Raw genomic sequence first — 22,646 nt, forward strand, 5'->3', positions numbered from 1 at the left:
TCATTATTGCTCTGTAACAGCAGTAAAGTAGAAATCACCTACTCCCTTAGTCAGGGAATGGATAAATTATGGGTCATTCATACAATGAGCAGTGAAAATTAGAGATTGACCAACTAGATAAATCTCAAAAGTATAATTTTGAGAGAGGAGAAAGGAGCAGGTACAGTAAGGTTCCATTTAATTACATGTCTAAACGTGCAACAGAAAACATTTTATGGGTATGCATATACGGACATGCATGGAAATAATGATATATTATTATACATTCTCAGGATAGTGCTCACCACTGTGAGGGAGACAAAATGAGACGGAAAGTGATACATAGGGGGCTTCTGCATATCTGCATTGTTCTATTTAAAAAGAATGAATCATCAATTATACTTTAATCAAGCTGGGGGAAACGAATCAAAGCAGGTCTGATAAAATTTCAAGCTAGTAGTGGGTCCACAGGTATTTATATTATTAATTTTTTAACTAGCCAAACTGCTTAGTTTATGTTATTATATTTTCAGTATTTTATTATAAATACTTTAGTTAAAAAGTAACAAAAGGGAGTCCGGAAGTGAATGCTGGCCATGCAGAGTCCAGAGAAGGAGCTGCTAAGCCACGCAGACACCTGTAAATCTTGCTAGGGCCTCCTGAAGGCACTTTAAGCCCAGACGGTTCTGGTGCCTCACCCCATCCAAACGTCCCAGGAATGTAACGTCATAATCCAACTGGTTCCTTTCATGTCTACAACAGGCGAGGGTTGACGTTGAGGAACCCCAGGCGTCCTGCATAGCTCCTCATTCTAGGTCCTCCTTTCCAATCCCAACCACGCGGCACCGCAGCACGTGCTGAGCTCCTCCAAAGAGGAGCACAGACAGCATCGTGATTTTGCCCCTCGCTTAACACAGGGCTCCTAAACACGTGGAGCTCAAAGAACCTGTGCAGAAAGAACGAACCAACGACCTGGAATACCAAGTCTTACCAACACAAACGGGCGTGCAAACTACGGCCAAAAACTAGACCAGCCGCAAAGTGCGGATCAATACGCGGCCTAGGCCCACGTCTGGCAAGAAACCACCCGCCAGCTCACGCACGCCGGGTTCTGAGCTGACTTCAGCAGCCACGCAGACGCGCTGTTCCCTGCGCCTTCCGGAGGCTCGCCGCGCGCATGCGCCCTCCGGCCCGCGCTTTGTTGCGAAAGCGAGGGGGTGGGGTCCTGCGGCCCTGGCGCGCCGCGCGGCTAGACGCGGCGGGCGGGGCGGAGGATGGAGGCGGCAGCGTCCGCTGCAACGGTTGGGGCTGTGCGGGAGAAGGTGGCGGTGTAGGCACCTGGGCTGCGGGAGGCCGGCGGCGGCGGCCGGGCCATGACGGGAGACCTTTTCCTCTGGGCTCCTTGAGGTGCGCTCCCTGAAGTCCCGGGGAGCCGTGGCCCATGGGCTCGCTAAGCAGCCGAGTGCTGCGCCACCCGGGGCGAGCCCAAGCCCCGCAGGAGCAGGGTTCCGGGCCGGGGGGCTCGGTCCAGAGGCCGGAGACTGGAGGCGACGCGGCGGGCCATGGCTTCTGTTACTGCCCTGGCAGCCGCAAGCGCAAGCGGAGCAGCGGGGCCTTCTGCTACTGTCACCCTGAATCTGAGACAGACGATGAGGAGGAGGAAGGGGACGAGCAGCAGCGGCTTCTCAATACCCCTCGAAGGTACGTGGGGGACGAGCCCGCGCTGCCCCGCACCCTCACCTGTTGGGCCTGGGGACGGGTCGGCGCCCGGTGCGCTTGCGGTGCTTCCCCAGCTTGTGAAGACGCGACATGCCCTTGGCAACAGGGTAAAGGTGGGAGCCCACCCGATGCGGGGCGGTTTGGCGAGCGCCTTGGGAGACGCTTGGTGTTCAGCGTTGTAAACTACAGACGCTGCCAGGGTGGTGGTAGAGCCCCAAGATGAAACAGGGACGCCAAGCTCTAGCTAGCGTCTCATTAAACCTTAGAGACGACCTGCTGGCTGCTCTTCCCTGTTGTTACAGCTTTGCCCTCTCTGAGTGGGTAGCCTCAGAATAAGTTGTTTTGCATCCGGTTGCCTTAAATTGTACAAAGACTAAATTTAGATGGGTACCCCTATTGTCCACTCACTGGAGGGGAAATTATTGCACACACGCGTTCTTAATTATAAAGGTGAAGTTTATTAATAGAGCACCTTTGTTGCTAACCAGCAAGAAAATGTTTCAAAGTCCATAGTAGTTGAAGTAGTTGACTGTGGTATACTGCACGTAAAGCTGAGCTGCAGCTTGCTTAACCTTTCTTTTGGAAGAGTTGAACAATGTAATATTTATTTGCTTGTGATCAAGAATGTAGTTTATGAGTAGACTATATTTTTGCATACACTATTTGGTTCTGTTTTTGTTTTTAAAGGTCATTGGTTGGGTCACAGGTATAATTTTTTAAGTGAAACTTTAGAAAAATGATTCAAAATTTTTTGCTACACAAGTGTTACATATTTATTGTTTTAAAAAGTATCATAGATAAAGACTGTTAATAGTTTGCTTTATAAAAACTTTCATACAGTTTTATGTATGTTTGTATTTATTTACCAAAATGGACGCGTACTGTGAATACTGTTGAGTAACCTTTTTGAAGGGTCAGAGTAGGATAGTTTTAAGAGCTCAAATTTTGAGTTCTTGTATGTATTCTGCACTGAATAGCATTATAACACCATATGTAAATTTAAGACACTAAATACCTGCCTTAAAGTGTTTGACAGATAATGAGAATGAACACAATACACAGTGCCTAGCATATAAGCACTCAGTAAATATTATATCTCCTTGATGAATAGGCCCCTTTATCATTACAAAATGTCCATTCTTCTTTATCCCTGGTAATATAGCCACTACTTTTGCTAAATGTTTGAGTGGTATGTCTTTTTCTATCTTTTCACTTTTTACCTGTCTTTATATTTAAAGTAGGTATCATGTAAACAGCATATAATTGGGTCTTTTTCTATCCAATAGGACAATCTTGGCCTTTTAATTAGTTTTTAGACTACCTATATTTAATGTAATTATTGAAATATATGTCAGGACCCATTTGAAGGAGAGAAACCACACAGTAAACAGGGAAAATTTAATATAAACATTGTTAACCAGGAACAGGGAATTTACTACTAGGGGCAAAACACTAAGGTAAAGAGCTCTCTAAAATATATAGGAATAGAAAATATAGGGAGTAGTCACGAATTCTAAGGCTGAGGCAGAATACCCAAGGAAGAAACAAATTTGGAATAGATTGCGCCCCCCCCCCCAAGATTCAGATGTTGGCAAAGGTGTGGGTGTAGCCCATAAGGTGGTGAAAAAGTTTGCTGAAGTGTGCTAGCTCAAGCATTCCTCCTGCCTCAGCCTCCTAGAGTGCTAGGATTACAGGTGTGAGCCACCATGCCTGGCTGGAATGAAAAATTTTTTTTTTTTTTTTTTTTTTTTTTTTTGAGACAGAGTCTCGCTTTGTTGCCCAGGCTAGAGTGAGTGCCGTGGCGTCAGCCTGGCTCACAGCAACCTCAATCTCCTGGGCTCAGCGACCCTACTGCCTCAGCCTCCCGAGTAGCTGGGACTACAGGCATGCGCCACCATGCCCGGCTAATTTTTTATATATATATCAGTTGGCCAATTAATTTCTTTCTATTTATAGTAGAGACGGGGTCTCGCTCTTGCTCAGGCTGGTTTTGAACTCCTGACCTTGAGCAATCCGCCCGCCTCGGCCTCCCAAGAGCTAGGATTACAGGCGTGAGCCACAGCACCCGGCCTGGAATGGAAAATTTTTAAAGCAAACTTTTATCAGAAAATGTATATCAGAATTTAGTATGTGTTTATTAGTGGAAAATGCCTGGGTTATTCAGCCCAGTATGGATAAAGGGTGTAAGAAATTATTAAGACCTGAAACTCTGTGTTGAGCCTGATATGCTTCCTAAGGGAATCTGGTGTGCTGCCCCACCTCAACAAACTACCCTATGAAAAGCTTTAGCTTCCAGGCCCACCTTTTACCTCATACCTTTTGTCAACTGCTTGTTTTTCTTTTACATTGACAAGACTGTTAAAACTCATATTGTTCTACAATACCAGAACAATTGTTCTCACATTGTTCTACAATACCAGATCTTGAGTGTTTTGTCCACAGATTGTCTCTAAAAATTGAAATCTAGTAAATAGTATTACAACTATGTAAATATTGTTTCCTGCAAAGTCAAGTAGTGTGCTAGGATTATAAATCATACTTCATCGATCTAATGTCACAAACCCCGTCGTTTGAAGGGAGAAATTTTCTAAGCTCATAGTAAAATGAAATCTTACATTCCATCAAATGCTTAAAGTCAGCCCCTTTTTTTGTTTGTATCTTATTTGGACAGTGCCTTTTTTGTATTTTTTTTTTTTTATTGTTCTAGAGTTTTTAATTGCCTCCCCTGCCCCATTGACAAAAGGATGATATTCCCTTATCATATCTTCAGATTTTTCTATCTTTTGAAACATATTTTTGCTTGGAATTTTTCTCCTCTAAACCCTAGACCTCCCTCTATCCTCCTGTTGCTATCTGAATGTCTATTCTTATCCTGGGACTGACTTTCACCCCATCTCTAGGATTGGATCCACTATTTTGTGTAGGCTGTATATTTTTCTTTCTCACTCATTTTAAGGGGAATATTCTCAAGTATTTTCCCAAGAAAGGGTGCAAAAAGGGGGTAATTTATTCATATCTAAATATAAATTTAGTCTCTCGCTTTATTCATCCTTTGGATGTAGAAATCTAACCCAAAGTAACTTTTCTTCATATCTTTGATGATACTACTTCATTTTCTTCAGACCTACAGCACTGATGAAAAATTTTATCCGTGTCTAATTATCTTTTCTTTTTAGGTGACTGGGTTTTTTTCCTCTGGAATGTTTGAAACTTTTTCTTTGGTATTTTGAAATTCAAATAGAATGTGCTTAAGAATGTGCTTTTAATGGCCTTGGCAGTTGTTGGATCCTGACAATGTGGAGACTCATATACTACTTTAGTTTGCAGAAATTTTCGTCCATTCATTTCTTCCATAATTTTCTCTCTCTTGTTATCTTTAGTTTCTCTTTCTGGGACCCTTCTGTCTTAGTCCCTTTGTGTTGCTATAAAGGGCTCGTTTGGTTTTTTGAGAGGTTTCATTCTGTGGCCCAGGCATGAGGGCAGTGGTGTCATCATAGGAGGTCACTCTAACCTCAAACTCCTAGGCTTAAGCAATCCTCTCACCCCAGCCTCCCAAGTAGCTGGAACTACAAGCACGTACCACTACACGTAGGTAATTTTTCAATTTTTTGTAGAGATGGGGGTCTTGCTGTGTTATGTAACTCAGGCCAGTCTCAATTCCTGACCTTAAGTGATCCTCACACCTCGACTTCCCAAAGTGCTGGGATTACAGGCATGATTATCTGGCTGTGGCTGGATAAAATATAAAGAAAAGAGGTTTATTCAGCTCACAGTTCTGTAGGCTGTACAAGAAGCATGGCACCAGCATCTGCTTCTGGTAAGGACCTCAGGAAGCTTCCAATCATGTTGGAAGGTGGAGGGGGAGCAGGCATGTCACATGACAAGGGTTGAGGGAGGTGCAGGCTCTTTTTAACAGTTAAATCTTGGGAGAACTAATAGAGTGAGAACTCATCACCACAAGGGTGGCACCAAGGCCATGTTTGTGAGGGACCTTGCCCCCACGACCCAAACACCTCCACCTCCAACATTGGGCATCAAATTTCAGCATGAGATTTGGAGGAGACAAATATCCAAACTATACCACCTTCTTAACAGGATTTTGGATTTTTTTGGATTATATCTCTGTCTCTTTTCTTTTTTCCTTTCTAGATCTTTTTGCTTTATGTTCTGGGAAATATCCTTAACGTTTTCATCAACCACTCTTTTTTAATTTCAGCAACAATATTTTTAGTTTCTAAAAAGCTTGTTCTTATTCTGAGTACATTTTTATCTTAGCATCCTCTTTATATCGATAAATGTAATAATCTCAGATCTCTAGGTATATGAATCTGAGGGCTTGTTTCTTTTTAAAGTTCTTTTGCCTGAGTTATATGTTTCTTCTGGGGCCAGTTTCTCTCTTTGGTCTTTAATTCTCCTAATTTTCCTCATGTTGGATGATTTTTGGGTTGTCCACTTATATTTAAGGATGAGTAACTGATGTGTATGTATGTGTGTTTTAATTGAGTGAGTAGATCTATTTCCAATATACATCTTTGACTACTAAATTGGTTATGGGTGGGGCTGCTTTGTTGTAAAGCAGAGATTCCTAAGCTTTCTTGATTACAGTGCCCTTAGTGTCTTAGTAATTTTTTTCTTGGCACCCCTAGTCCAAAAGAAATACCTCATAGTGGGAGCCACGCAACTTAGTAGTAGATTGAATGATATTTGAAAGATGTTGCTTTGTTTCCTTCAAATTTAAAATATTAAACATGCCTCTCTGAGTTTGCTGTGGTGCTTGAGGTGCTTTGATACACGGTTTGGGAACCATGACCTAGGATAAATGAGTTAGGACTTAACAGGCTACAGATTCCTCAAATGCCAGAATGAGTTTTGCTTTGTCTGGGGCACCAACACTTACTCTAAAGCCTTATATCTACCTGGTAGGTTTGTTCTATTTCTTTCTAGAAAAGTCTTGGAATCTTTTTGCCTGGGTATCTAAACTCTGTTTATCTGTACTCTGTGTTCATAGAGATTGACGGAGGCCATTAGAGGAACAGGTTTCCCCGTTTTCTGCCCAGTTTCTCACTTCTGCCTTTTGTTTCTCTGAGACCTCCTCTCCCCCACCCCCACTCCCATTCTAAAGGGCAGATACACTCAACCTCCATCATATCCCTTCTTAATATATTTTGGGCTGTGGCTTTCACTGCTCTTTTTCATTCCAGTTTATTTTCTAACCTCCAGATCTGCCAGTCATCAGGTAATGAGCCCACCCTCAGCTTTATGCTGTTGTGGACTTACTCCTTTTTGTACTCTTAATCTTTAATGTAATTTGGAGAGAGATGAAAAGCAAACATATGCTCTTTCTGCCATCAGGAACTAGAAACTATAAATACATTGTCTCATTTATTTCTCACCATAACCAATGAAGTAGATAATATTAATATCCTCTTTTTACAGCTTGGTAACTGAGCTGTGGGGGAGCTGGGTTTCAAACTCAAGTGTGTGCTATTTTTATTATCTTTTAAGAAGAGTTGTTAAATACACTAATTCGGTACACCATCAGAAATAATTACTTCATTTTTAAAAAGATTTAAAAATTTTATCTACTAGGAAAGCTGTCAGAATTGGTCAGGAATTTAAAAGATATTGATCAGTCTCCACCTATGGCCTTTTCTTATTTACTAGACCATCTTGAGCAGTGATTTTTAAACTTTTTAAAAAAATTCAATTCTTCCTTTCAATTAACTCTTACACAGAAATCCCATATGTTTACAAATAGGTGGTGCTGCTCTGGTTGAAGTTAGGTGAGATGCCCAGAGTTCATCCCTCTGCTCTCCTTGGTGGCCCCTAATATGCTGCTTCCTTGAGCATAGTTTTGAAAACCTTTGATCTAAGGCTGCACACCATTTGTTCAGTGGGGGAAAAACATTTTAACTAGTTTAAAAATAGTTTGTACTACCAAAATAAGATTAAATATAAGTTATTTAAAAAATTACTGGGGTAGTAATTTTTACTCTTCTCCATTGTCTAGTTGCATGGCAGATTATTGCAATTATATTGAGATCCTCTATAGTGCTGGTTTCTAAACAAGGAAATTAGTAAAAACCACTGCGGTGTCTTCTTAATTTATTGAATAGATAATTAAATTAGTTCGAAAATTGCTAACAAGTGTATAGTGAAAGGTCTCCCTCCATACTGCCCCTCTCTATCCCCTGTCATCTCTCCTATGAATAGAGCACCCCAGAGATAACCACTGTTAGTAGTTTCTTATGTACTCTTATGTACATGAAAAATTTGAATATATAATATCCCCTTATCCCTTTATACAATGGGCAGGTTGACTATTTAATAGAAATTGAACAAGAGGAGCATTTTAAAATATGTGCAAAATCAGTAAAACATTCAGTTTTATATATATATGTAACTTTCACATTTCTTTTAACAGGAAAAAATTAAAGAGTACATCCAAATATATTTATCAAACACTATTTTTGAATGGTGAAAACAGTGACATTAAGATTTGTGCTCTAGGAGAAGAGTGGAACTTACACAAAATATATTTATGTCAAGTAAGTATTTTATTTTTCTATTTGAGTAACAGGGTAGTCACCTAAAGTCTTGCTCTTCTTCATTGCATTTCAGAGTAATCTTTTTTAGTAATTAAGTCCTCTCATTTGATAAAGTGTCTATTTTAGTAGAAAAATGGCAAATGTTGTTAGTGAAAACTTAGTTTGGCTTAGAAACAGATTTTGAGATTTCAGCATCATACTAGCCTAACATTACCTCTTTGTCACTACTTTAATAAGGTACTTATTTTGGTGCCTTCTGTTGATGAAAGGGGCAAATGTTTAACATTAGAGTTAGGATTGCTAAATTTATTTTGTATATGGTTATTTAAATTAGATAAATTCATCTGAAACATTGCTTTGGTAGTTCAGGTTGAATGTGAATGGAAAATTCTTAACACATACTCTTCCTTCTCTCCTGGAAAATTCAGTTAAAGACAAGACCAAAAAGTCTATAGACCAGGTCATTTAGTGAGTATACCTATTCAGTTTCTGTGCTGAAAATATTACTGCCTGCCACCCCATGTTGAAGATTCAGAGCTATCAAAATAGAGTAAAATGTTATTTTAATGGCTCAAATATTCTGTTCATTTGTTAATCAGAGCTATGTGCTAGGCATCATTCTAGGCAATCGGAATAAAACAATGAACAGTTCTTATCATTTGGAACTTATGTTTTCCCTCTTTACAGTTTGAGAGTAATTACTGGTAAGACTGTATAGTATAAAAATTTTCAGTAAAAACATTTGAAAAGGAATTTTCCTCCCTAACTCTTTAATCATTATGTTTTAAAATTTATTTTTGAATGAATTTACTTTGGCTTGATGTATGTAGCCCTGAGAATATTCAAATATTGGTTTTAAGTTTAGGATAATAAAATGGTTCATATCATTTCTTTTTAATCTCTGAATTAATTTTGTGAACTTGAGGGTGAGAATGCCTCTGTTAAAACTTTACCTCTCATGGAAACTAGGTTAATTGTAGTTCAAGTCACATGCTAAAATGTAAGCTTCCTGAGGACAGAAACATAGTTTATTGCTGTAATCATAGGGCCTTCTATGTACTAAGTAGTCAGTGAAATTTTTTAAATAGTTAATATTTGATCCATTTCAAAGTAATTTTAATTATGAGGGGTGTTATCAGGAAGATTACTAAAGACTTCATTCTAGTACCTTTCCAAGAATTCAGGTCCATTCTGGAATTTTCTTATGAGAGTAAACTAAATTTTAGATTTTCCCTAATTTCTTTGGGGATCATCCTGTTAGTGCTGATTTGGGACTGGTCTGGACCCTAACAGCCACTAAGGTATGGTAAAGATTCAACAGTTTGGGGATTTTTAGTCTCCTCTTCCCTCCTCCTCAGTACGTTATTATGCATAGATTTTTTGTGCTGTCATGTGTTTATGAGGGATAGTTAAATACATGACAGTTTCTAAGCTTGAATTTAGAGCCTCATTGAGAAGGAAAACAAAAATGTAATATACTCAGAAATTTTTTTAACTAAGTAAAAAGATAACCAGGTTCAAATTTTAGTGTCAGAATTCAGTTTAGATAGCAAATCGTGAGACTTGATTTAGTTTTTATTTTAAATAGTACTAAACTGAAAGTATATTTCGATAAACCTAATAGTATCCTTATCTTAATTTCTTTTCTCCTGTAGACATATTTGGCAATTCTTTTTCTCTTGAAATAAAATAATGGATTAGTTTTGATAAAATAGTTAGAATTGGAAAGCTAATTTGGAATACACAGAAAGTACTGGATAATCATTGACTTTTTTTTTTTTTTTTTTTTTTTAAGTCTGGCTACTTTTCTAGTATGTTCAGTGGTTCTTGGAAAGAATCCGGCATGAATATTATTGAACTGGAGATTCCTGACCAGAATATTGACATAGAAGGTAACCACCACTGTAATTATTATATAAAAGTTATAAAACATAATCTTTTTATTCTTTTGGTAGAAAATATATATCCTAACCTTGTAGTCTAGAAAAAAGCTCCCTTTAACATCCCAAAGTAATAATTTTATAATGATTTACTTCATAGTTTATCAGTCCTGTTCTTCCTATCCCTAATCTGTTTAGTCATGGGCCTTATCACTCTGTTTACTTATCTTTGTAAATATTTCTGCTTGGAATATAGATGATGTAGGGTGAAGGAAGGAAAAATATGACTAATTGCATTGAAAATCTGGTAAATAATACTCATTGATTATTCCCTGCCTATAAAGATCTTTTTTGGGAACAGTAAAGGTATGGATCATAATCAGTGTTGTTTTAATCCTTAGTTGAGGAAGCTGAGGCCCAGAGGATTTGAGGGACTTAATTTAGATCTCAGAGCAGTTTAGGGAGCCTCATCAGATTTTTGGTATCCTAATTCCTATTCCAGTGCTCTTTCTGCTCCCCTCCTTGATAGCTCACATGGAAGTAACCAGTGGCCAACATACAGGCAAAGAAAAAAGAATATTTACTCACACATATACACACACACAGTTCCAACAGCTTTAAGAAAAAGAAAAAGAAAAAAATATTTACCAAGCAAACCATGTGGGACATTCATGAGAGTGGCAGTGGACAGTAGGATGGACAGGCATGGATTTCTGTGGGGCTGGGCATTGAGTGTAGCATGGACAGGACCAGGAGCTGTACCACATTCCCCAGTGGCAAAGCACGGAAAGCCATAGTGTTATGATTATTGTTGAGCCTGTATTTGTACTTAATGATAGGTCTACTCAGGAGTATCTTATAAAACTTCTTCCAAGGGTGTCTTAATTCTGACCACTAACTAATGTCAGGATTAAATGTTAGAAGAATTAAGCTAGATTTGTTAGAATAAATAGAAATTTACAACATTGTTACTGAATTAACACTGTTAGTAACCATTACTAGCATTTTACTTTTTTTTTTTTTTTTAAGAGACAGGGTCTTGCTTGCCACCCAGGCTGGAGTGCAGTGGTGACATCATAGCTCACTGCAGCTCTAAGTCCTGGGCTCAAACAATCCTCCCACCTCAGCCTCCCGAATAGGTGGGACTAGGCGTGTGCCATTACACCCAGTTAAACATTACTAGCATTTTAATGAGTGATACTTCTCTTGTCCTTTTGTGTACAGACCAGATTCAGACAAATGTCTTTGTTTGTAAAGACAGTCATTGATATTTTTGTAATACTCTTAATAGATATAGTTGTTATTTCATTCCACATGTGTATCTTTGCTTTCAGCACTGCAAGTTGCATTTGGTTCACTGTATCGAGATGATGTCTTAATAAAGCCGAGTCGAGTTATTGCCATTTTGGCAGCAGCTTGTATGTTGCAGCTGGTAAGTATGCACATTATTCAAAGAAAGGATCACAGTGGTATCTCTGTTGCAAAGTATCTATTCCAAAAACAAAAATAAAACTTAGCTTTTTACAATTTTTAAAACAAAAATGAAATGTATAAATATGCCATTTGTCATAAATCATTTAGAACGCTTAACTAAAAGCAATTTATTACAACTGAGGGAGTCATGATGTCTGTATAAAATGAATGCAAGCTGTTTCTGTGTAGATATCTTTAACATAACTATAATGTGGAAAATATTTACTCATCTAAGTTCATTCTATCCATTCATGACTTACCTTTACTACTTAGCAGGTGGTTTATGATTACTAATTAATTTGGTTCATGGGTTCAAAACGTATTGTGTGCCTACTATGCATATAAACTTTATTATGAAATAATTATGTGTAAACCACATATGTATTTAATCTGGTAAAAGGATAGATTTGGTTCATTTAACAGAAGTATATTGAGCAATGTGTCAAACTAGGCATAGAAATGCAAAGGTAGGCCAGGCGTGGTGGCTCACACCTGTAATCCTAGCACTCTGGGAGGCCGAAGTGGGCAGATTGCTCGAGATCAGGAGTTCGAAACCAGCCTGAGCGAGACCCTGTCTCTACTAAAAAAAATAGAAAGAAATTAATTGGCCAACTAAAAATATACATACAAAAAATTAGCTGGGCATGGTGGCAAATGCCTGTAGTCCCAGCTACTCGGGAGGCTGAGGCAGAAGGATTGCTTGAGCCCAGGAGTTTGAGGTTGCTGTGAGCTAGGCTGACACCATGGCACTCACTCTAGCCTGGGCAACAAAGTGAGACTCTGTCTCAAAATAAATAAATAAATAAAATAATAAAATAAAAGAAATGCAAAGGTAAATTAAGATGTAGTTCCTGCTTTCAAGGAGCTCACAGTACTGTGTGTGTGTGTGTGTGTGTGTGTGTGTGTAGCGGGAGAAGGAGGGTTGATATACAAACCCAAACATAAAGTAAGAGCTGTCCAATATTACAGGTATGATAATGAGCATCCTGTAGAATTCAGCAGATGTATAAAGAAGGGAGTGGTTAGTTCAATCTGATGGTTGTCACAGAGGGAATTTATGTTTCAAAATTGAGTCTTGAAAGTTGAAGTCTGCTTATCTTACAACGTATGATGAGAGGGGAAGGAAGAGCCTTTCAGGTAGAGGAAACAGAGTAAACAGACCTAGAGATGTGAAACAGTGGAGGATTAGAGAATCTACAATGAACATGGCTCTAGCGTAAGCAGGATTGAAGAGAGGGAAGCAGAAACCAGATCATGAAAGTCTCTATTGCTAGGAAGTTTAGCCTTTACATGTAAGTACCTTTGGAAGATTTTAATCAGGGGAAAGATAAAGTTATGTTTTAGAAAGACTACTTCAGGAACAGTGTGAAGGATGGATGGAAGAAGGCAAGATGAGTACCGCATTAAAGACAAAAACCTATTGCAGTAGTCCAAGTGTGAGTCTAAATTAGGGTAATAGCATAGCACTAAGTGTGGATGGGAAAAATGGATACCAGAGAGACTAAGCAAGGATAATCCACTGGATTTGGTGACAGACAAGATGTTAAGAGGAAAGGGGAGGAGTCTAGAATGACTTCCAGGTAAGTTTAAAATTCTAATGGGGTTAATGTTTTAATCTTTAAAAAGAAATTATTTTTTTTTATGTGGCATTTATGTACTGATTTATTTGAAGTTTATTAGTGAATAGCTTGCTAAATATCTTTGGCTGAGGTCATTTCATTTTTATTAATGTTTTGATCTTTTCAATACTTTATTTCTAATAAATATACTTTATTTCCTAACTTTGGTCCTTTTGGTTTTGTTCTAAATTCACTTTCTGCATTATTTTTATGATTTACTAACTCTAACTTAATAATATACTCACATGGTGAATAAATTTTAGAATTTGAATGAAAAGTGACAATTTCATATATTAAAGTTAATTCATTTAAAACCTTCCATATTAACATTTTAGATTAATATAAGTTGTTTAATAATATATTTTTCTTAGGTGATTCTCTTAGATTTGATAGGTGTTTTAAACTTTAATAAACATTTTCTGATAATACATATTATTTACTTGTCCATCATGTGGTTAGCTAACTGTAAAGAGTTCTTAAAAAGAATAGGCAAAATGCTGCTTAAGAAATTTGCAAATGTCTGGGGAAGAATAAAAAAGAAAGAGAATAGCGATATTCATCTCTAGCTTACTGCTTACTCCCCCTCCTTTCCCATTTTTAAATTCCAAGTATTTAACTGAGTTTTTTTCAGTATTTTTATTGGACTTGTAAAAGAAAAAAAAAACAAAACTTAGGCTTGCTGCACTTAATGAGTTTTCTTTCTTTTCTTTCTTCTTTTTTTTGTTTTTACTTTTTAATGTGTAAAAGCACATATGAGAGCTAATTTTTCCCATGTGAAATGGGCCTTTCCAGTGCTTATTTATATTTACAGGATGGTTTAATACAGCAGTGTGGTGAGACAATGAAGGAAACAATTAATGTGAAAACTGTATGTGGCTATTACACATCAGCAGGGACCTATGGATTAGATTCTGTAAAGAAAAAGTGAGTTACCTTTCTTGTTTTTCCTCCCATCCCACTTTTAGGAATTTGGTTCTTTGGTTTCTTAAGAGAATATGAAGCTATAAGGAAGAATTAAGGAAAAATTAGATGGGGATAGAATTTTGTTAAATAAAAAGTTCCTGTTTACTTTTGTTCTAATTAGTAAATTCCCGAAAAGCGTGGTATTTTTAAGTGACCATGGGTGAGTTATGCTTATAAAAACTATGGTCACACTTTCTAGTACATTTTCTATTAAAATTGTTTAAAGAGTAGTCCGTTACAGAGTAATAGACATTATATGAGTGCAACTATGGGCAGTCTTTTTAACTCTTGAGAATTGTAGTACCCATTTTCAGATTTCAATGAAGGTTATAGTAGTATGCATACCCCTTCATAAACCATTTAACACAAACTTGAAATAGAATTTTCTTAGAAATGCCCTTATTAATATAAAGAGAATGTTCTCTTAATAACCACTGACAAAAACAATACTAAATTTCTGTTGTGAAGCTAAAAATTTTGAGCATGTCCTAGCAAGATTAATTTTCTGTTTTTAACTGTGAGTCCTACTTAATAAATTATAAATACTTAATAGATAATGTAATAATTACATATTTTAATTTCAGGTGCCTCGAATGGCTTTTAAACAATTTAATGACTCACCAGAATGTTGAACTTTTTAAAGAACTCAGGTATTTGAATTTTAAACGCCTTTATAATTAATCATCCTAAAATATCTTTTGTTAAAGTATGCAAGATATTTTTGTAGAACACAAAAGTGTATTACTTATAGGAAAGTGAACAATTCAATGAAAGGTCTTAACTACATTCATAAACTAAAGAAATGCTACACATATTTCTTTGTTGTAAGTGACATAATGTATATCCTCATAGATTTAAACTAGCAGTTTTCTCATAATATATATCTTCATGAGGTCCTGAAACCAATCCCCTATGGATACCAAGGGACAATGGTAGTTTCTTATTGAGATTTTTCAATAGGAAGCTGAATAATAGTGGTCATCTTAAAAACCCAAAAGCTCTTCTGGCTTTTCATGGCTTGAAGGAAGGAAAGAAAAAAGGAAAAGCAAAACAAAACAAACAGCTGGTGATGTCATATCCGTTCTAAACAAACATATTTGTGTATCTTATTCTCTTTAATAGTAATTAAACGTATTTTATGACTAAGCAATTCTCTTAAGCCTAGAGGTTAAAGATTACTTTGAAGATGTAGCTGTTTTAATGAATTTTGACAAGAGAAGTGTCTTTTTTTAACATGGAAGTGGGGTTGTGCAATGCAAAAGAGGAAGACTGCCACTTTACAGAACATGCTAAGTTACCTTATTAGGACCCTGCTTTAACTTGATTAATCAGTAGATCAAAGCTCTTTATTTGCTTCCCTGTCCATGTGAAAAAGACTTTTCATAGCACACTGTCTGAATTAAAAGTATCCTTGTATTCAGATAGATTATTTTCTAAGATTCTTTGGGCAAAAAGACTGCTGTCATTTTAGTTCCACATTTTCTTTTGATAATAAAGACTTAAAAAGTTTTTAGTTCTACCAGAGTCCTTCAGCTTCTGCATGAAGATAAACTCATTCTCACTCCCTATTTTATCTTTGTCAGCATAAACGTCATGAAACAGCTCATTGGTTCCTCTAACTTATTTGTGATGCAAGTGGAGATGGATGTGTACACGGCTCTAAAAAAGGTACTGACATATCACTCAACATAGCTTATAGCAGTGAAAAATTGCAAACAACTAGTGTCCAGTGATAAAGGGATGGTTATAAATGTAAGAAAAGGAGAAGGAAATATGCCAAAATGTTAAAAAGTCTTTATATTTAGGGATTTGGTATCATGAGTGATTTTAACTTTGTTCTTTGTACTTTTCTATCTTAGGACTACTTTTCTGTTTTTTCCCAGATGTTTTTCAACAACAAACGTGTTGTTGTTATTTACAGAATCAGAAATGTTTTATATAAAAGGTATTGTTTAAATGTTTTATATGGTTTTCAGGAATGTTTTCAAAGTTGAGCTTTAAATTTATGATTTCATGATGAAATTTTTATATATACTTTTTCTAGAAAATGTTAATTCTTCTTTTAAAGGCCTATTAGCACATCGGATATGTTTTACTTCATCCTCTTAAAAGGTTTCAACATTTTTTAATCTAATTTTATTTTCACAACTATTTGAAGAGAAAAACCAGCTATTCTTTCACTGTAGATGGTGAGATGCAGAATCCTTACAAATACTAAGTGACAGACTTGAGGCAGAGGCTAGGCTTATGAGTTCTACTCCATTGCTCTTTTCTTGCTGTATAATTTTGCCTTTAGCTTTTTGTCCCCAGAATGGGCAAATGTCTGCATTTACATGGTTGTATACCTTCTAGGTTATATCATTGCGATTGTTTTTATGGTAGAGATGAGATTCCATTACTATTTTTCTTTGAAGAAGTTTAGTATCTGGGCTATCCAGTCTTTAAAGGAGTGGTAGAGAGCCCATTTCTGAGTTACAGTAGCATGCATTCTTTCATGTTGTTATACTGCTTTTATGCCAGTAACGATAAATGCTAATACTCACATAGTACCTTGTACCCTTCTAAATATTTACATATTAAGTCGTTTAATGTTCTATGAGGTAGACATAGTATGCTCACTTTACAAATGAAGAAATTAAGGCTGAGAGAAATTAGGTAATTTGCCCAGCAGTTAAATGGCAGGTCTATTGAAAGTCCATGCTCTTAACGACTATGTATATTGTCTCAACAACAAGACAAAACGCCTTCTTCACGTGTTTGATTTCTTACTCTTATAATCTCACATAGTATTTAGTGAAATTGAGTTGTGAGTAGAATTAATTAGTATAAAATTTCTATTGTAATATATATTAAACCTTCACCTTTTTAATACAGTAGTCTATGATTTGTTTGTGACTGTAAATACTTTTCAGGGATTTGCTTACTCCTTATCATAGACACATCCAGTTTTTAATCATTAGACTATAATTAATGCCATGAAAAATTTAAAGCATGTAAACCTGTCATGTATAATATTTAATAGTAGTTCTACTTTCTTTCAATTACTTGTAACATGGAAATTAAATTTTTTAGGTGTTATGTTTTAAGGTGGAAGCAATTTGAAAATGTAAAACCATTAGGTGATGAAACCTTACAACTTTTTTCTTATTTAATTTTTTAAAAATCTAGTGGATGTTCCTTCAACTTGTGCCTTCATGGAATGGATCTTTAAAACAGCTTTTGACAGAAACAGATGTCTGGTTTTCTAAACGGAAAAAAGGTATGCCTGAATTTTTGTTTTTTGAAAATTTATCTTTGTTTAAAATGAAATCTATTAAAATCAGACCTTGACTTATTTATAGACTTAATGTTAGAGCTGGAAAGAACCTTAGCAATTATCTACTTTAACCCCTCATTTACAGTGAGAAGATTAAGGCTAGATAACAAAATGCCTTTCCTATTGTTATCTAAATTGTTACTCCTTGAACTGTCTCCATACTCTAATCTCCCAAAGCTATTGCTTTTCTCATTTTATCACCAACAGTTCTTGGTGATTGCATTTGTCTTTGTTTGACCACATTGAATTTTCCCTAACAGCCTGTAACCCATTTGGGAATAATTCTTAACTTAGGAGCCATGGATAGGCTTCCATGTGTCACTAGCCCCCCAAAGTGGATGCAGAGCTTGATATGTATGTATGTGCTGCATGCATTTGAGGTGGAGAGCTTCCATACCTTTCTTCATATTCTCCATGGAGATTGATCTCAAATTGTTTATGAGCAGCTGCTATGAGGTCTTATCTGGGCAGAGGGGGAGCATACAATATATCCTATATATTTTTACTTACAATATATTTTTTACATACAATATATTTTTTACTTTGCTAAAACAGATGTAGAAAAAAATTTTAATGGCCCTCAGGTGCAAAGTAGTAGATAAGTTATACCTTAGTTCATGATTTTCTTAGTTTGTCATTTATGGTCTGTATATGGCCACCTTTTTTGTTTATTTTTAATAATATATTGAGCCTCTGTGAACTAATCTTCAAGTACTAGAACATTAATAACTTCAGTCTACTCATGTAGTTCTTTTCTGTTGTGTCCCTCTGATTTTCCCCAACTACTATCTTGAATTTGGGGTTTATTATTCTTTTGCCTTAAAAAAATAATTTATTGTAGGGGAACATGGCAGCTCATGCCTATAATCTCAGCACTTTGAGAGACCGAGGCAGGATTGCTTGAGCCCAGGAGTTCAAGACCAGTCTGAGCAATAGCAAGACCCCCATCTCCACACAAAATTAAAAAATCAGTCAAGTGTCATGGCTCAGCCTACAGTCCTAGCTATTTGGGAGGCTGAGGTGGGAGGATCACTTGAGTCCAGGAGTTTGTGAGTATAGTGACCTGTGATAAGGCTACACTCTATCCTGGGCGACAGAGGGCAACCCTGTCTCAAATAATAATGATAATAATGTTATTACATTATGCATGTATGTCTTAACATACATAACAATGGTGTGCCAAAAAGCTGACTGTGGAAAAAACAGTCCCTGATTTGTAGCATTATTTCATTTCCCTGGTACAAATTCTCCCAGCATGACTGATTTCGAGCTACCAACATGACATCACTAATGTAGAGTTGAAAAGAGATTTGCACACAGTCATCAGCTCCTTTGAGCCAGCACAAGCTAGCTGTAGTACACCACTGGACAATATACCATTTTGTTCAGTTTTTCTGGAACTATTTCTTATTGTGGTCTTAATGTGTGTGTGTGTGTGTGTGTGTGTGTGTGTGTGTGTGTGTGTGTGTGTTAATTGGCCATATATTTCCTTTTCTGTGAAATGTCTGTTTTTTCCTATTTTAATATCAGATTTACCTTTTCTTAATGATTTGTAGGCATTCTTTATATATTCTTGATAATCAGTACTTTGTCATAAATATGTTTTGCATTTATCTTGCAGTTTGTAGGTTATCTTTTTACTTTATTAAATGTCTTTTGAAGAATATATGTTCTTAATTTTAAATTTAGTGCTCTTTTTGTCTTAAATCTGTGGATTATTATTTTATTATTTCAGATTTCCTAGCTCACAGCCAGATAAATTATTTTCCTATCAAGCTCTTGAAGTAAAAATGTGTAAAGGACCATATCAATAAAATCTAACTTGATTTACTTGAAGAACAAAATATTAAACTTATATCTTAAATTACAGTTTAGTGTTACACTATGGCAATTAAAGAAGGATTAGGGAAATTATAGAGAAGAAAATTAGAGAATTTAAATGAAAAACAGGGAGAAAGAAAAACCAAAAAAGTTAAGGAGAATGGAGAAGTTAAAAAGGCAAAAGGACTCAATAGAAGCAATAAATGTTGATATAACCTTAATGCTTATTTGTGCTCCAGCTAGGTCAACCACAGCAATCTATCAAAAGAGAAGTTAGACTAAGTGGCACAAACCAGAATAGGCAACTGTGGTCCACTTACGGTTTTATTCTAGGCTGTCTCTCCTGGTCTCTGTAGTGTAAAAGTATACAGTTTAAGATAACTTTTCAGAGAGACATTTATTGCTCAAAGCAAAATGTATGTCTGACTCCCTTGTTTTTCTGGAGGACTTCATAGGGTCATTTCAAAGTTTTAAAATTATAAGTGATGCATACTCAAGAAACAGGATAGAAACATGATTTATGGTCCCCTCACCCATTATATTTTGTTATGTTTCTTTTAAGTTTTCTTAATTATTATATATTGATCAGGACTATAAGAAAACAATAGAAATTTAGAAAGTTTTCTACAGAGTTATATCTAAGGATTGTTATTGCATTTGATGCAGTTAGTATGGCCACATGTTGGCTGGCAAGAAACTTTAAAACATTTTTTTGATTCTTTGAATTCTTACAAAAATAAATGAGCCAATCTCTTCTATAGCCTTGAAGAAAAGACTTCATGGGATAATTATCAGATTATTATGAGATAATCTAGAATTAGATCTTTATAACTTGTTCATGTGACAGAGCACCTGTAAGAACATAATAGTATCCTCAGCATACCCCATGAAATTAGCATATTTAATTCAATATATGAACTAGAACTGTTATTATTGTAAAAAAAAAAAAAAAGGCAAGAGATATAAATCCACAGTCACATGCTTGTTGTATAAATAAGGAAAGTTAACTATTAATTTTTTAAATGAGTTTACTGCTTTCTTGTTTTTTTGCTTAACTCTAGGCAAGTGACAAAGGAATATCTAAAATACATAAGATAAAAATGTGGGCCAGGCACGGTGGCTAACACTTGTAGTCCTAGCACTTTGGGAGGCCATGGTAGGAGAATCACTTGAAGCCAGGAGTTTGAGGTTGGAGTGAGTTATGATTGTACCACTGCACTCTAGCTCAGGCAACAGGGTGAGGCCTTGACTCTAAAAAGAAAAAAAAAATTCATTAACTGGGTTATCTTTTCACAATTTTCAGGAAAAAATTATTTTAGTGGGGAGCACTTTTCTGGTTCACAGAAAACCTATGTTCCATATGAAATATGGTTTGAGACATAATAATCTACAATGACAACTCTCATCTTTTTTTTCTTATCCTTAATAACAGCAGGGCTGAGTATGCTCCCATGGGTATGTAGACCTTGTTTAACAGAAAACGTAGACTAGGACTTATGCACAAGTCCTTGTCTGATAACAATAACTCTAGACCTTTCCTTCCCACTCATGAAAGCACACTGGAATACAAACTGAGAATAATTTTTAGAAATAACCTTAGTTCTCCCTAAAAAAAAAAAATTCATAAACTTGAATTATTTGAATAATAAATTAATACTATCCATGTGTTACAAATCTGACTACCATATATTATTTTGTATTTTAATAGAGAATTGATACATTAATTGGTGTTCATGACATATAGCTGAAGCATAAGTTAGAAGAATCCCAAGAGATGTTCCATGTCCTGTGTATCTTATGAAGACTTATGAGGCTTTTGGGCTCTAGAATTGCACTGGAGCGTTTAGTCCCTGGGAGGCACTATTCTGGAGAGAGAATCTAACTTTAAGTATCTTTCTCAAGCTTTCCTTTCCTGTCTTGCTGCACTGTAAACTCTAAACCCCAGAAAGGTGTGCAGCTGAGTTCCCAGCCCAAGGGTCTAATTAGGACCAAAATTAATTTCTTAGGGCTTTTTAAAAAATTTCCGTAAGGTTTTATTCACACACTTGAGGTTTGCAAAATTCTCGAAAAGTTCAAAACTAACTTGTTTGTATTCTAGTACGATGTGTATGTGTGTGTATACTTGTTCACATCCATAAAAACAATTCGGAAATAAATTGATTCAAAAAGAATAGCTATTTAATTTAAACTATTTTTTTTATAGATTTTGAAGGTATGACCTTCCTTGAAACTGAGCAAGGAAAGCCATATGTGCCAGTATTCAGACATGTGAGGTTGCAGTATATTATTAGTGATCTGGCTTCTGCAAGAATTATTGAACAAGATTCTGTAGTACCTTCAGGTAAGAGAATATGATTAATTTATGATTTTAAATAATATTTTTCTGATTATAACTGTCATATATATCATAGAAAATAATATTGAAGAAAATAAATTATCCTTAATTCTAAAAAGTTACACATTTTTATGCCAAAGTAGAATTATACTATATAGGTAATTTTCTGTGCTCATATTCTATATTGTGGTCATTTTCCCATATTTCATTTCATTAAATACTCTCCAGAATATTTAAATGGCTATATAATATTCTGTAATATTAATGTTCTTTAATTTGACAAACTAGGACACTATTTTGAATCAGACTTTTAAAAATGATTTTTAGACCAGGCGTGGTGGCTCACGCCTATAATCCTAGCACTCTGGAAGGCTGAGGCGGGCGGATTGCTCAAGGTCAAGAGTTCAAAACCAGCCTGAGCGAGACCCCGTCTCTACTATAAAAAAATAGAAAGAAATTAATTGGCCAACTAATATATATATATATATATATATATATATATATATATATATATATAGAAAAAATTAGCCAGACATGGTGGCGCATGCCTGTAGTCCCAGCTACTCGGGAGGCTGAGGCAGAAGGATTGCTTGAGCCCAGGAGTTTGAGGTTGCTGTGAGCTAGGCTGATGCCATGGCACTCACTCTAACCTGGGCAACAAAGCCAGATTCTGTCTCAAAAAAAAATAAAAATAAAAATGATTTTTAAAGTATTTAAGTTTACAATTGCTTTTTCTATTAGTACTCCTTAAATTTATTTTCTGATATTTTCTTTTCTTACTCTAAAGTCTTAAACTTCATGCTGAAGCAAATGTATTTGTTCATTGTAATTTAAATTTTTTGCAACAACTATTGATTTAACTTTCTAAGTTAAATGTCTAATGCTTGTGAAAGATCCAGTTTAGTACTGTAAATGCATATAAGTAATAGAAACTAGAATTTCTGTTTGAATATTTACTTATAAATTTATAAACATTTGTAGTAATAATTATAG

At 35.9% G+C, this 22,646-nt stretch overlaps 1 protein-coding gene across 1 annotated transcript in view; it reads left to right on the forward strand.

Annotated features, from left to right (window-relative positions):
- Positions 1-1,195: 1,195 nt before the first annotated feature.
- GMCL1 (germ cell-less 1, spermatogenesis associated) overlaps positions 1,196-22,646 on the forward strand; it is a 47,792-nt gene continuing 26,341 nt past the window's right edge. Inside the window, exons 1-9 of the mRNA XM_012750109.3 lie at positions 1,196-1,680; positions 8,123-8,246; positions 10,042-10,138; positions 11,461-11,558; positions 14,030-14,142; positions 14,766-14,831; positions 15,765-15,849; positions 17,350-17,440; positions 21,522-21,659. Of these exons, the coding sequence (XP_012605563.1) occupies positions 1,421-1,680; positions 8,123-8,246; positions 10,042-10,138; positions 11,461-11,558; positions 14,030-14,142; positions 14,766-14,831; positions 15,765-15,849; positions 17,350-17,440; positions 21,522-21,659 (1,072 nt within the window). The 5' untranslated portion in view covers positions 1,196-1,420. The remainder of the gene's footprint in view (positions 1,681-8,122; positions 8,247-10,041; positions 10,139-11,460; positions 11,559-14,029; positions 14,143-14,765; positions 14,832-15,764; positions 15,850-17,349; positions 17,441-21,521; positions 21,660-22,646) is intronic.

Source organism: Microcebus murinus, chromosome 3, assembly GCF_040939455.1.
Source record: "Microcebus murinus isolate Inina chromosome 3, M.murinus_Inina_mat1.0, whole genome shotgun sequence".
NCBI classification, from domain to species: domain Eukaryota; kingdom Metazoa; phylum Chordata; class Mammalia; order Primates; family Cheirogaleidae; genus Microcebus; species Microcebus murinus.